Source organism: Amphiprion ocellaris, chromosome 4 (assembly GCF_022539595.1).
Source record: "Amphiprion ocellaris isolate individual 3 ecotype Okinawa chromosome 4, ASM2253959v1, whole genome shotgun sequence".
NCBI classification, from domain to species: domain Eukaryota; kingdom Metazoa; phylum Chordata; class Actinopteri; family Pomacentridae; genus Amphiprion; species Amphiprion ocellaris.
This window is the reverse complement of record NC_072769.1, coordinates 28,067,279-28,083,719: the sequence shown is the minus strand read 5'-3', so window position 1 is coordinate 28,083,719 and position 16,441 is coordinate 28,067,279. Positions and strand designations below refer to the sequence as shown.

General features: G+C 40.0%; 1 protein-coding gene across 4 annotated transcripts in view; it reads right to left on the bottom strand.

Moving 5' to 3' along the window:
• sdk1b (sidekick cell adhesion molecule 1b) overlaps window positions 1–16,441 on the bottom strand; it is a 296,949-nt gene that overhangs the window by 7,227 nt on the left and 273,281 nt on the right. For all 4 annotated transcript variants that reach the window (XM_055009968.1, XM_055009969.1, XM_035943818.2 and 1 more), the window contains 8 exons: window positions 15,652–15,790; window positions 12,899–12,955; window positions 12,694–12,795; window positions 9,535–9,650; window positions 2,538–2,724; window positions 2,166–2,303; window positions 1,454–1,615; window positions 1–64 (listed from right to left, as the gene is read on the bottom strand). The exon at window positions 1–64 is cut by the window's left edge and continues 62 nt beyond it. In XM_055009968.1, coding sequence (XP_054865943.1) covers window positions 1–64; window positions 1,454–1,615; window positions 2,166–2,303; window positions 2,538–2,724; window positions 9,535–9,650; window positions 12,694–12,795; window positions 12,899–12,955; window positions 15,652–15,790 — 965 coding nt within the window. The remainder of the gene's footprint in view (window positions 65–1,453; window positions 1,616–2,165; window positions 2,304–2,537; window positions 2,725–9,534; window positions 9,651–12,693; window positions 12,796–12,898; window positions 12,956–15,651; window positions 15,791–16,441) is intronic.

Below are 16,441 nucleotides of genomic sequence, written 5' to 3'. Positions count from 1 at the left end.
CAGTGGATGGTGAGCTCAGAAGACGTCTTGGAGATGGTCATTTCCATGGGAGACCCAGGAGAGCCTGTGGTGCCAGAGGGACACACTCAGAGATGTTTTTGTATACAACTTGTCATTGTCACTTTTCATACAACTTTGCAAAGTGTAAAAATTACAGAAATTATAATTTGTAAAACTATAAATTTTAAATAATTTCTAAACCTTCACAAGTTTTTTTTGATCACAAACACCGATGAGCCACAGAGTATTGACCACTGACAGGTGAACATTGATCATGTTGGCACTATGTGGTGTTCTGCTGGAAAACCTTGGATTTTGGCATCCGTGTTGGTGAGACTTAGACAGTAAAATAAACGTCCCAGAACAAGCACACACTCCTTCATTCAAATGGAAATCCTGAATGTCACTGGCATACCCCCACAGTCAAATGCACCCCACCACAAAGCATCTCGAGGAACACGACAATCACCCAAGATGTTGATTTGACCTCCAAAGTTCCTAGACCCCATTCTGATCAAACACCAACAGGATGCAGTGGAACAAAGTTCGATTCCCAAAGGCCCCACTGCACAACCCAGAGAACCCAAATGATCCACTGCCAACATCCTGGTCCACACCCCATAGACACTGAGATGTCCTCTGGTCCAGACCCAAGGGTTCAGAGCATTTTTGACCACATGAAGGGGACCAATACAATATTAGACAGGTGGTCATAATGTTATGCCAGATTGGTGTATATCGTTCAGTTCCAGATAACTGTCACTGAATGTTTCGTGCCTTTGTAGATACTCTGTGATCTGTAAGTTGTAAGGTGTAAATGATAAACTGAGGCATAATATTGTTGAAATTGAATTTATTTTTCCGAAGAAATTTCAGGTTGTTCATAATGTTTTGTAAAAAGATAGTTTGAAAAATGTGAACACTTTCAGGATGTGCTTTTTTTGCACTGAAACAAAAGGAGCCATTTGCAGTTGTGGTTATTTAGAAGTCATTAGTCTGCGATTTTACTGGCCCACTTGAGATCAAAGAGTTGATGTATGTGGCCCCTGTATTACAATGACTTTGACAACCCTCTAGGGCCTAAACTTTACCGTAGCACCATTCATTTTACTGGTCAAAAAAAAAAAACAAAACTTATCAACAACTATTATCATCATCATGTTGTTTCAAGCATAATTTTTTAAAGCAAAAATAGCAAATATTTGGTAGTTATAGCTCCTCATATGTGAGAATTTCCTTAATTTCTCTAATTTCTACTGCACTTCTATGACATTTAAAGCTTTGAGGAGTATTTTTCATTTCTATTGGGAACATTAACAGAAAAAATAATAAAACGCTTAACAGAGGAAAGTATCTGTAGAGTAACTGATAGTATGAAAATGATTGTTCTGCATCATATGACTATATTAGCACATATTTGTCCACACATATGTGGAGGAACAGCCATGTCTACCTTTCACAGGCTGAGCAGTAATGTTCGCCTGTATCGGGGGTCCATAGCTGACCGTGAGGGCCTGAACACTGAAACCATAAGTCGCTCCTTTGATCAGGTCTCGAACCTTCAGCCACCGCTGCCAGCTGCCTTTCACGTCCACTGTCACCACTTTACTCACCCCTGCAGACGACCAAAGAGAACCATCAGCATAGGAATCAACATGTCTGGGAGTGTGTGGAATTATTTTTTTATATATATATATATATATATATATATATATATATATATATATATATATATATATATATATATATATATATATATATATATATATATATATATATATATATATATTTACAATACCATTCAAAAGTTTGTGGTCATTTAGAAATGTTTATATTTTTGAAAGAAAAGCATTTTTTTCAATGAAGATAACATTAATCAGAAATACAGTCTAGACATAGTTAACGTGGTAAATGACTATTCTAGCTGCAAACAGCTGATTTTTAATGGAATATCTACATAGGGGTACATAGGAACATTTCCAGCAACCATCACTCCTGTGTTCTAATGCTACATTGTGTTAGCTAACGGTGTTGAAAGGCTACTTGATGATTAAAAAACTCTTCTGCAATTATGTTAGCACATGAATGAAAGCGTGAGTTTTCACAGTAAGCATGAAATTCTCTGGGTGAGCCCAAACTTTTGAACGGTAGGTGTGTGTGGATACCTTGGACGGGAGCGGTGGGCTCGTAGATGACCCTGTAGCCTTCCAGTTGGCCGTTAGGAGTGAGTGGAGCTCCCCAGGACACGTTGACGCTTCCTCCCGTCACCTCTGAGAAGGACAGGAAGCTCGGCTGGCCAGGAGCTGCAAGCACAGGAAAAGATGAAAGATGCAGATGTCTGTGGAGATTCCCAGTCATCCAGGTCATGGTGATCATAGGAGCTTCAGCAGAAATCAGCTGGACTTCTCTGATAGGTTCTTGACAGGTAGCTTCTTGACAGACTTCTCTGGTAGGTCCAGCTGATTTCTCCCGAAGCTCCTATGATGAAAGACAAAACAGAAGTGGGAGGAATCAACTGAATTGCCGCCACTTCCTACCGGACTGCAGGGTTCGGGCTCCACGGGGATCACTGGGCGGTCCATCTCCAGCCGTGTTGAAGGCCGTCAGCGTGACCAGATAAGGAGTGTAGCTGGTCAGGTTAGTGAGGTGGACACGGGTGTCCGGGACAAAGATCACCTTCACCTTCTCAGTCTGGTTCTGCTGATCTCTCTCCCAGTAGTGGATCTGCGACATGGTGCAGAAACACCGTCAACAACATGTCTTCTCCTCTCTCCATGTCTTTTCTGCCAGATTCATGTGTGATTTACTTTCTTTTCTCGGATTCTGAAGCTCTCTAACTCTTTCAGATGAACAAGCAGCTGTTGTATAAGGTGGTTATGAGGAGGTTAGAGTTGAAGTTGACAGTTTAACAGAAGTTTGTAGGTACTGATTTCTTACAGCAGATAGTAGGCTAGGTTTGCCCAAAAACAGGCACATGAAGAGGTGTAGAAGTGTAGTTTTCTACAGTTTTCTGTTCAGTGACACCCAAAAAATCAACAACCGACCTCAGAACCACTTAGTGCTCTTTCTCTTACACCTGTTTTACACTTAAGACAATCTGGTAACTACAATCACTGTAAGTTCTAATTAAATACACAAATTGATCAGTGGCTCATTATCATTAAATGGAAATTAGAACTATAGTCTTCATGTCATGTTGGAGCCACAGTCACCAGTCTACAACTTTGGATGTTTAGATTTTGTAAGAGGTAGTCACACAAAGAATTGATTTATTTTGTTTTCTTGTTTACTGCATTTTGTATGAAGTTATTTGATAAATGAAAATAATATACACAAAAACAATAAAAAACATTTTTGAAAGCATTCTCACATTCATTTAATGCCTGAAGTTTCTGCACAATGTTGTACGTCATTATACCTGAAAACTTAACAAATATGGATGATTTCTGTGAGCCATAATCATTATTTAAGGAAGTGAACCTAAACTGAATGCTTACAGTGTGACAGTGCTGTGAAAATGTATTCGGCCCCCTACAGAAAACTTCTATTTTTGCATATTTCTCACACTTAAATGTTCCAGATCATCAAACTGATATTTATATCTATTTAATATTAGACAGAGATAACCCACCAAACACAAAATGCAGTTTTTAAATTATGATTTACTGAAAACCTGTATCCCCCCTGTGAAAAAGTAATTGCCTCCCACATCATCAGTTGGATTCAAGTCCAGACTTTGACTTGGCCACTCCAGAACCTTCATTTAGTTCTTTTTGAGCCACTCAGAGGTGGACTTGTTTGTGTTTTTTGGGTCTTTGTCGTGCTGCATAAACCATTAGTGTTGAGCTTTAGGTCATGAACTGATGGTGGATTTTCTCCAGGAGGATTTTCTGATAGAGAGCAGAATTCATGGCTCCATCAGTGATGACAAGTCATCCAGGTCCTCCAACCATCACACTACCACCACCATGTTTCACTGCTGGTATCATGTTCTTCTTGTGGAATGCAGTATTAGATTTACACCAGATGTAATGGACTCATGGCTTCTAAAAAGTTCCACCTCTGACTCGTCAGTTCACAGGACGTTATCCCAGAAATCCTGGAGCTCATCCAGATATTTTTTTGCAAATACCAGACAAATCATTATGTTCTTTTTAGTCAGTAGTGATTTGATCCTTGCAACTCTCCTATGGATCCATTTTCTCCCAGAGTCTTCCTCATTGTGGAATCATGTAGTAGGACCTTAACTAAGACCAGTGAGGTCTGCAGATCTTTAGGTGTTCTCTGGGTTCTTTTGTGACCTCCTGGATTATATGTTGACGCTCTTGGAGAAATGTTGGTCGTTGGTCCACTCCTGGGAAGGTTCACCACTGTTCCATGTTTCTCCATGTGTGGATAATGTCTCTCACTGTGGTTCTCTGGAGTCCCAGAGCCTCAGCAATGGCTTTGTAACCCTTCAGACTCACTGTTTAGATTCAACAAGCCTGGCAGTAATCATATATGAGTGTGGATGGTGAAACTGAACCCAACTGACACATGCACATGTGAGACTGAATCAATATCCACTAATGCGGCCAATAACTTTTATGGCATTGGCCAGTAATGAAGACACATGGGCAACTGTGGCTGATCCCCATGAGATGAAATAGAACAAAGGTTACCTGATAATTGTGTCCTGTACGATGAGATCAATATTAATAGTAAGACCTTGTAATCTGAAGCTAAAAGCATGGGAACATCACAATTTAATGGTGCCAAAATTTTATTGCAATTTCCGAAATGTGTTACTTAACTGATTTTGCAAAAACTAACTATTTTATAAGACATGTATGTCTTCGGTATTACAGTCAAGGTTATATTTTTAAAATTAACAATAAACCTGATATCTTCCTGCCAGTAAACGGCCTATTTAAAAGCATATCAGGTGATAAAGTCTATTTGATGCTTTAAAACAGCTTGCCTTCTGCTCATAATGATACTGGACAGCTGCATATCCACATCATTAGTCTTTAGACCATACTTGATATCTGACACAAACAGCAAGGTTACAGATAAATGAGAAATGAACAAAAAAGAAGCATTTTGTGAGGGAGAGAAATCCAAAACAGCTTCTTATTTATTTTAAGCTCAGATGTTTTAACTTTAAATGGAAAACCCACAGAAAACCAAATATCTATCGCAGCAAAGTTTTTATTTTAGATATGAACCTGGACAACTTCGCCTTGCCGACATTTTCTCTCACAAGTGTTCAGAGACTATCAGCCATCCAAGTATCTGATCATTCAGTGTGTGGTTCCTCAGTTCATTCCTCCGCCAAGGAACGGTGTTATGTGACGATTGGCATATGTCTCTGTGTCTATCTGTCTGTCTGTCAGCGTGAAACATTACCCAAAAACAGACCAACGGATTTGGATGAATTTTTCAGGGGAAGTCAGAAATGACACAAGGACCACCTCATTAGATTTTCACAGTGATGCGGCTTATAGTCTGGATCCACGACTTTGTTAAGGATTTTCCATTGCCAGATATAGCAGCCAGCACGGCGTCGCCATAACCATGACATGAACACTGTGTCAGTTACCTGTTGACGATCACATGACTGCGATCCTACTACAAAATGAATGTGATTTATCAGTTGGAAATCATACCAGGAACAAATGATTAAACTATGGGGTGTTTCTGAGCCCCATCAATTCCTGCAGCCCGCTACATATTTAGGTCAAGCAATGTAGCAAACCCCAGCCAGACAACGGTGAAGCTCCTGATGTTTCACAAAGCCTTTATTTACGTTCAGCCGTCAGCCTAATTTTGAACACAAATACACCTTTCTCCTTCTCTCCGTTCTTCAGGAAACACTGGAAGAGCTTGTCTCCATTCCAGATAGGTGCTTCTAAGTTTAGACACATCCTTTGCTTTGTCTTTCATGTTTACGTGGATTTTCGGACTTTTCGGCAGCGTCTTCGTCATGTCAAGAAACTGCTTCTTAGATAAACACTTCCTGTGCTGCTGGAATGGTGACAAAATAAAAGCCTGTAACATTAAAAATACGCCTTCAAAATAAAAGCATGGAGGGAACGGTTATTTTAACACAAGCAAAACAAAGGCTTGCCAAAAGTGATGAACTGATCAACAGACCTTTATAAGAGTAATTTACAGGGCAATTCAGTATCCATACATAACATGCACATGCATAACACATGCCTGTGCTCAGCGCAAGGTCATTTTTTATTCAAGATTTCATCCGTCGGAAATGATACGTCTACTGAGCAGCTTTGGCAGAGTACTGCGCTTTCTGAGTGCTTTTCTAGTTCAATCTGTAATCAAATCAGGAAACTGTGGCCTTTATAAGCACAGACCGACTGATCTGCTGGCAGTTTTCTGTGTGTCAGTTGATCTGTGGTGGACCATCAGGATGCATACAAAGTGAGAAACTGTCAGTTATTGTTCTGATGTTACAGAAGTGACTTATTCCACATTAGTGTCACGAAGCAGTAGGATCCTATCGTTTAATTTGCCTGCTATTAGTGCACGATGTTTTAAACTATCACTACAACTTTAAGAATAACAGTAACGTACAACAGTTTTAGAAACAGTTCTAATATTCAAATTTGTGGCAACAACTAAAAGCAAAGATGAACTATGCTGATGTGTATGAATTTTTGGGAAATTCTAAATGCAGTATTCAGTGTTTCCTGCAGCATAAACTGTCTGTGTGCAGTTTGGTTCAAAAAGTAAAACAACAGCCAAGAGCTACTCAAAGAGGTCCATTTAGCTGTTATTCCTAACAGACAGTACTACAGAGCAGAATAATCTATATTTACAACTTCCAAATTTGGAAGTAGCAGCTTCTGGGCAGCACTTGAGGGCAGCAGCATCCTATGTCTGTCCCTCCACAGCCTCTCATGGTAATGAGGCACGGAATAATTCATCCTTATGCTCAATTTAAAATTAAAAGGAATTAGCCTTTGAATGAAGGCAGTATTTTCATTTAGTATTTTGTATTTTGGAAAAAAGGCAACATCTCTTGTGATACTTTATTCTAATGACTTAGTAAGGAGTCCAGGCTGTTTTTTAATCTACTCTATACTGTTGTTTAGTGGATCTATTTTGGTATCCAGAGTGTGAGACCCCCAGGATTACTCCAAAAAATAATTTGAAACTGTCATGGATAAACATGACTACGATATTATTTGATAAGATCAAGAACTTTGAATGGACTTTCTGTTTCTTTTGTTGAAGAGCTGATTTTGGATATTTAAAAAACAAGAATGGGAGAGGACATTTTATCATTTTTTTCTTTTGTGTGTTTGTGTACCCTTTCTACTACACATGACTGACCTATTTCTGCAGGAGCAGCATGATGGATGTTGCAAGTTGATCATCATCTTTGAAATATAAAGACAAAAATAGGGAAATCTGAAGTTGTACAGAGCTGAAATCAGAATCTAAACATCTGATTGGTACTTGAGGATTTGCTGTTACTGCCCAAATGAACATGTTGTCAAGTACAACCTTTTGCATCTGGTGAGTGTGTCTGAAATTCTTTCTGACAGGAGTGGCACAGTTGGATTTTGTGTGTTGGCCCTCGCCCATCCTGTTCAAGTTGTTTAACAAGGCCTCCAGGGCATTTCAGTAAACTTCAGTTGTTGAAAAATGGTCCTGCAATGGAGTTTACCTTCAGTCCTACCTGCTGCCTGCGCTATTCAGCTGACAGAGAAGGAGTATGAAGAGAAATTGGAACCTATAAATTCATTAAACATTCTTTGCTCTTTTTCTCTTATCTTAATCTCCTTAACCCCTCCGCCTCGCCCTCTTCTCCCCCTGTCCACCCACTTCTGGTAGTTTAAACATATTCCCTCGATCTTCTCTAATCAGGATTCTACAGGGATCACTTCCTCGTCTCATTCCTTCACTCTGTAAATATTACATTCCCTTCTTTCTTCTCCATTCCTCCCTCTACTCTGGCAGAAATCAATGTGTCTAAAGCAGGACAGATAACCTTGTGTTTGAAGTACTAAGAGTGAGGGGGCGGGACAGGGGAGCTGTGGGAGAGAGGCAGGCAAAGGAGTGATATTGAAACCATTAAAGGATATTCAGATTCTTCCTCTAACTTCATTCTCTCTCCCTCTCTCTCTTGTGTCTATAGGACACTTGAAAACGCAGCAGAGCAAAACCCCTTCAGGACGAGACATTTTAAATAGAGAAGGTGCCATTGCTTCTCTGTGGACACTCGAAGTACTGATCTGTGCTCTTCTTCTTTCAGCTACATTCCTGTTGTGTGTGTTTAGTAGTGCTGGACCTGAATATCCGAATGGCCGAATATTTGGTTGTGACGGTGGTATCCGAATATTTTGAGATTCGAATATTTGGTTTTTGGACTTGTGGTTCTCCATTTTGCGTTTGATGAGTTTCCACAGGTTTTCAGTTGGATTTAGATCTGGTGATTGAGCAGGCCAAGGCATGGTTCCAATGTTCTGGTTCTCCATCCAGGCTTTAACTGACCTTGCTGTGTGGTAAGGGGCATTGTCTTGTTGGAAAATCCAGTCATTGGAGGCAGGAAAGAGTTTTCCAGCTGATGGAAGAAGACTGTTTTCAAGAGTAGCCCTGTACATGACCTGGTTCATTTGCCCTGTTCCACCCATACTGAAACAACCCCAGGTCGTCACTGATCCACCCCCATGTTCTACTGTAGAGGCAGACAGTCTGGTTTGTAGTTTCTCCAGGTTCCTCCTAACCAGTAAGTTGGCTGAAGTGGGCATCAACTGGAAATTGGATTCATTACTTAAGAGAACTTTAGCCCAATCATCAACAGTCCAATCCTTGTGATCCCCAGCAAAGAGTAGCTGGGCTTTCCTCTGTCTTTCCTAGATGAAGGGCTTCTTCCTGCCCTGTGTGACTTCAGATCAGCTTCAACAAGTCTGTTTCAAACTGTCCTTGCCGAACAAGTCACATTTCTCCACAGTGCCCACTCATTTTTAAGGTCCCTGGAGGTCTGACGACGATTCCTGACACAGGAACAGATGAGTGCACGGTCATCTCGTGGGGTAGAAAGACATTTCCTGCCACAACCAGCGAGCAATTTGGTAGTACCATGTTCAGCTTGTTTTTTCTTGGTGTAATGAACGGCTGTCTTGGAGATCTTCAGTTTTTTTCACTAGCTGTCTCTCACTCATGCCAATTTCCAGCAGTGCCAAGATGGCTGCCTTTGTGGCTTCACATAGTTCTTTAGTTTTAGGCATTGTGTGAGAGCTGACAACTTGTGCTACGGCTTGAATGCAAGCAGGAAACCACTCTAGGCCTTTGCATGTGCAGTGCTGCTGATGACATGAAACGGCCTCCTATATATCCTGGAAATACAATTAGGCTTAAGCATGTCAAATAGGACATAAACTATTATTTAATCAGTAGTATTTTTTGTCGTATATATATATATATATATATATATATATATATATATATATATATATATATTTTTTTTTTTTTTTTTATTATTATTATTATTTTTTTTTTTGTGCTTATTTTTCTGTGTGTCACCTTGTATCCTTGGATGAGTCCATTCTGGGTCTCAAGAGGAGGTATGTCCCAGGTCACTTCCAGGATGGAGGGAGACACAGCTGACACTCTGATAGACTGAGGAGCCACCGATGGAGCTGCAGCAGGCAAGATTTTATCTGTTAGAGAGTTACTGTGAGTGTGTGTGTGCAGCTGGTGGGTGTTAGAGTGGGAAGTAGGGAAAATATGCTCTACCCTTCCAATTAGAATGGGCCTAGGGCAGTACCTTGTTACTCTACTGTACCACACATATGCACGAACACTCAGCGGTGTGCACCTGAGGCTAGAGAAAAGGCCATATCACCCCATTTCATCATCCCCCTCTAGCCTTTTCTGCCTCCGCCTCCTGCTCTGTCTGCTTATCCTCACCTCTTACTCCTCTGCATGTGATATGTATTGCCTGCTAAACTCTACAAACACACACACACGCACGCACGCACGCACGCACGCACGCACGCACACACACACACACACACACACACACTACACGCAGGCCTTGAATATGAATACAGCAGTAGTCTGAAGTAAGTGTGAGATTGTGAGAGAAATTGCAAAGATGTGTGGGTGCTACTATCACATATGAGAATTTTTTCCCTTGCATTCTTGTTTGTGTGTTTTCTTGCTGTTGCGTGAGGTGTGTATGTGTCTCTGTGTGTGTGTGTGTGTGTGTGTGTGTGTGTGTGTGTGTGTGTGTGTGTGTGTGTGTGTAACAGAGAGAGAAAGAAGGGAGGGAGGTGTGTATTTACACTCCTGTCTGTCTACAGGATCCAGAGTTTGACTCTCCAGTGAAAGTTAAACAGAGGCTGAGCCATCACCATAAAATAGTTGACCTTGTGCAGGATTTCAGATGTGTGAATATGAATGCACACGCACGCACACACACACGCATGCACGCACGCACGCACGCACACATGCACACATACCAAACACGCTTTTAATTAAAGAACACCTCAAAGACAATGTGATTCCAGAGGTGATATCAGGAGTCAAAGCACAAAATAGAGACACGACACTAAACTATCCCAACTCAAAGTCCACTCACAAGCTTTTTCCAGAGCTTTCACCCACACCATACAGTCAGTCAAAGCAAATGGAATTCTCTGAATGAATCTATTACTGAGCTCAAATGTCAACCATAAGTCAAATATATCTGCCAGGGAACACCATGAAATACATGTATTAAAAGCTTTAGAAACAGCAAGTGAGTGAACTTTGGATTGTTTATCAAACTTGAAGAGTTAAAAAATGTGCTTTCATGCTTAAAAACTTACATAAATCCCCTTCTTAGATGTTAAATACAAAAAAATGAAGCGGACCGACAACCGAATCTAAAGAGCAACTTACAGGGTGATTTTTTTTTAGGCAAAATTTTTAACAATATTCTTAAAAATTATTGTTTGAAAAGTTAATGCATGATTTTATGAGCAATAAAGGCAGATATTCCAACTTGGTTTGTTTCGCAACAGATTATACTATGTAGCCTCTGCCTCAGTGCACAGTGCAGTAGTAGGTGGAGAGTCTGAGAGCAGCTGTGATTTAGAGAGATGGTCTGTTTTTGCTAATGACTTGGCATTTCACAAGTTGCCATCATGGTAAATGAATGTTTGTGTAGGATGCACAAACTCCAGCCTGGACATCGAGTCAACGCTTCTCCGAATTGTGGAGCTACTTTTGTGCTTCACTGCTGCATCTGTAACAAGCAACATGATGGCATGCAGCTCATCTTAGACTACAGGATTATGTTTCTGGAGATGCAATGGTGTATCGAGTGGAGTGTCTGAGCCAGGCTGTGTGAGATTGAAAGTTGAAACACAAAAGCTTCAGTTACACCAGCTGCAGCAGCTTCTGGTTCTGGTGGGAGAAACGGTTGCAGAGATGTGGCTCCAAAAAAGTCTTTTTTCTGTGTTTGCAAACATCTGTGTAAGTCAACTCTTTCCCACTTGTCCTTCTTTCTCTATTTCTGTGTGCATCAGTTTCTGTTAACAGCAAGTGTCAATACTCCAGTATTAAACGACTGGTAGTTATCTGCTGATTAGTGGTGCGATGCGATTAAAAAATGTATCTAATTAATCACAGGCGTTGTAATTAATTAATCACGATTAATCACATTTTGTCAAATACCAATATTTGACAAAATAAGCAAAGTTTTTCAATTCAAATAAATGTTGGTTGATGACTGAATTAATGAATAGACATATACATCAGTTTAAACAACAAAAATGTTTGTGTTTCATTTATATTTATCAGAATTTTTCATCTGTCCACTACTTTCACAGATTACTGCAAACTCAAAGTGCAATTATAGCGAATATATTCAACATTTTAAGACTTTTTGGAACCACTTTGAATGTCTTGTAAAGTGGTCTACTGTGGGATGGCTACACTGTTTGCCGGTATTAGGACTGCCTGCGCGAAAGTTATGGTGCTTCGCCCCAGAGCTCATTTGCATAGAGTAGTTTCATTTATGCAAATGCAGTGCGGGGAGCGGCGGTCCGACGCATCGCGAAATTTTCATTAAGCGTCTAAGCTAACCATCGTTGAACTAAGATGAGAACAGATTCAGCAGCTGACTTCTCACCTCAAATGCTTTCAAAAATATGTTTTGCAGAACAGTTTTCGGAATAAAAGAGAAAGTTTGTGACCGAGCCACCATGTTGGTCCAACGTTTCTGCGCTGATTCACTCAGTTCGTCCTGTGCATCTTCTTCGCGGCTGGCAAACAGACTTTAGGTTTATTACTGCCACCTAACAGGCTAGAGTGTGCATCAGTCTTACCGGTGGGCCAGTAATTAGGGAACTCAGAAAGGTGCGATCAAATGCATTATTTTTTCTGTAATTAACTAATCATAATGAATACATTAAAGTCCCAGGCCTACTCCTGATACATGATAACTTTATGGTCCTGTGTGTGTCTGATAACATCATATATGTACAGCTTCTGCTTCATTTTCCTACAGGTGAATTCACTGGAGTTGCTAACCTACAAGCTGCTGTTTGAACAAACCTCTAAGGGGGTAACAAGCTTGCTGGTTATCCACAATGCCCAAACCTAGTGCAAAACAATTCTCTAATCAATGTACAATGCAGGGATGAAAGACAAAAAAACTTGCATCCAGACCAAAAGTTTTCTCTGTTCGCCTACCTGCCTCTCCAACAGAAACCACTACCGGAGCAGAGGGTGGGCTCTCTCCGATGATATTGTAGCTCGTCATAACAATCTGATAGCGCTGGAACTTCTTCAGTTCTGTAAAGACACAATAAAACTTTATAAACATTCATATAACATGCTGGTCACCACTAAATATCCCCTGAGTTTTACTCTTCCACTTCTACGATAAATTACTTACGAGTCAACTCAAACTCTGTGAGCGAGGCACTGCTGACGGTCTTGAAGGTGCTCTTGGCTTCAGGAGAGATAAAATAGATGGAAAATAAATCAATAAATGTTTCAAGTTCAGCAATAAATTGTGCAATTATAATGGCATTCGATAAAATCAATGTCTTTAAGAGGGAAAGACTTTTATGTTTCAATATGCCGGTCAGACTTATTGGACGTCTTGTGGACGGAGAGCTGTCCATTTGCCAATCCAAGCAGATACTGAACTGACAATAAAGCACCTGAGTCTGTACAGTGAATAATAATATTTTATTATTGCAAAGTTACAACGTAGTAAGAAAACAACTGTCTAGTGAAGGTCATTTCTTTGATGTCTCCTTGTGAATACACGTTTCATTTTTGATGTCAAAAGCTTGTGAAAACATTTTTTCATGAACTTTTGCAACCTCTGAAAAATCTTTTCAAAAAACGCTGCAAAATTGAATTGGAAAATGGCAGCCTTGCATGGCATTATAAACAATTCTAAAAGATCTTTTTAATAATCCCTATTATTGCTGACTTTGTGTTTTAACAAATTACAGGCTCCATTATTCACCTTTTTGTTAAATCAAGGATTTTAGTGCAGCAGCTCAAAATCTACAACCAGTCTTGGAAAACAGATGTTCTGTTGTATCAGTTCACTATTTAATGCTTGTGTGATGCCTGACAACAGAAAGGCTCCATCATCTGCTGTGTTTATCACAACGTTCAAAGGGGACACCACTTGTACTTTGGTAATTAAGGAAATATATTAAAAATTCTACAACAACTGATCGATTGCTAAACTTCTCCATTAAGGTTTAACAGCCGGAACAAAGTGCAGCATGCCTGTCAGTCTGTGGATGTCACCACATGTTGAACCAGTGTCCACGGGCTGCAGCAAGATCAATACTTAGCATTTAAGCAGTTTGGAAGTGCAGAGTTTTAACATTGTGTGAAAAGAGTGCAGGATAACATCAGCAGCTCTGTCCTGCGCTTTACTGATGTTTACACCTCTGCAGCCTCGGCAAACGTGTCTCAAGACAGCATTAAATTAGCCAGCCATGCTGGTTAGTTTCCATCGTGAAAGCCTTAGAATTTTTTAATCTTCAAGAAGAAAATATAGCAGAGAATGAACAAACAATAAAACAATAAAAAAAATTAAACAATATCAGTCGCAATATAGATTTTTATTATGCTTACGCGATCATATTTTTAAATATAGGTTCTACACTGTAACACAAGAACCATGCGTCTTGATTTCCATATTATTTCCATCAGGTTAAGCCTCAAAAAATGATCAATATATCAAGTAGAGCATCAAGTCGTAGACTTTTTACCAGCTGACTTGAATAACTCTAGTTGGAAAGACTGAAAATGAATGATTTCTAAAAATTCAAACAAGAAGAAAAGCTTAAAAATGAGCTTTTCAGTGCAAAACATTTGTAACACAGGCATCCTAATGTTTTGTTATTTGGATGCCATTCAGACGTGGCTTTGTGTCGCTGATTTAAGTAGTCAGACACTGTCGACACACTGGCTGCTCTCGGTCAACATCATCCTTTCTGTAGCTGAAATATTTCCATACAGGTGACACTGCATTTTCTTTTGCAACCGCCTTTCTTTTCAGTGTTTCTCTCCTGTCCTGTGAAACCTTAACTTGGAGTAAACTGTCTCATATGACAAGCTTCTCTTGTGGAATAGTCACGAAAAATGTGAACTGTGCAAACGTTCTTTTTGTATCAAGCAGAAAAAAAAATTGCAGCATAATGTGTTCGTGTTAATTCACCTTTCTTCTACATTTCATATCATAAATCCTGAGATTTGACTGTTGCACATCACAGTGTCAATGCTGTAAATGCAATACGAAGCTGTGACTCAGTCAGGTGCATATTTAAGACCTTTTCACAGGATTCTTGCTATAAAACCTGGCACCTTGAAGCGTGAAAAAGTCATCTGAGGAATACATTTTCAACCAATTCATAGACATGCCATTAGCTTAATAAGCTCGCTATATTTGATTAAAAAAAATTGTCAGTGATGTTTGTCTTTTCACTCCACAAAGTCCAAGTCTGTTGGCCAGAAATAAGAAGCCTTCTCTTGTCTACCAGGAAGAAGGACTTCATGGTACCATTAAGATGTATAACACATAGTTGCAACATCTACAGATGGGCATTTGCTAGATGCCATAACCTCTTTGTCCCTGCAATTCCTGTTTCTGTCTCCACAAATTTATTATAATATAATAATTTCATATACTAGACCTGCTGTTATGATCATCACCATATCTTCACATCATAAGCTGCAAACTGAGAGCTTGACATTCAAGGCAGACAACAATCATAGGGGAAAAAAATAGCAATCAAAATGGACATTTAAAAAAAGAAAAAGACTGTATTGAACATTACAAAAGGGCTGCCTTCCCTGAGTCTGGTTCTGTCAGAGCTTTTTTTTTTTTTGGTTCCTTCCCACTGTCACTCATAGGGAAACTAAAAGCAACTTTGGATTGCTGGGTTCTCTGTTTACAATTCGTACGGTCCTATTTTAAGTGCTATGAGATGACATAGGTTGTGAATTCAGATCATATAAATAAAATTGAATTGAACTGAATAGCAACCGTATCTAATTCAATAGCGCCAATTACAGTTCAAATTGTCTCAAGACGCTTTACAGAACCCATATGCCTGAACCCCCAGAAGCGAGCCTCAGTGATTAGTTGGTTCCACTGGTCACAGAGCTACTTACTCGTAATCAGGGCACTTGTGGTGTTGTTTTTGGTAGTCAGGGCGTCTGCTTCCGTCAAAGTGGAGGTGTTCATTGGAAGCTCTCTATAATACAGCCGGTATCCAGTCAACACCCCATTAACACTGCCGTCACTGGGACGCTGGAATCAAACACACACAAGCAACACATAAAAAGTAATCCATTTCTCAAAGAGAACTTTTCAAGCTCCTAAGGATTCTGCACTCGGCTCATTTTCATTTTCTTGCTGGAGTGAGGTGACAGGCAGGACAGAGCAGCATTTTATCAGCAGAGTCCACTTTAAAGGGCTGGTGGATTGGTCTGGCTGAAACTTGCACAGGCAAAGTGATGCTTCAGTAGGTTTGGTACTCTTGTAAAGGGTGATGAAATAAGCTTGTGAATTTGTATTTTTTATGGCCCCCTTCTTTGACATAAGGTCACAAGGATGAGAAGACATTTCCAGACAGAAGAGTAAGAGTGACACACAGTGAAGTAACCAGATGGTATTTATTTTTTCATTACTTCTCTTTTTTCTGCTCTGTTGTTGAACATTATTGATTGCTGAGGGATCATCTCGACCTATCACACGTCTCCTGCCGGTATACACTCATTAGGAGTTACCCCCACACAGAACTGTCTGCCTGCATCCTACTATTTATCTTTGCTGCCCTCTGACCTTGTATCGATAATTACATCCGCAGATACAAACACGCATCCTGTATAAAGTCTGTCGGGGTTTGATCTTCAAAGTAAGTAATTAACCTGGAATCCTGCTACGTGATTTGTTGCGTAG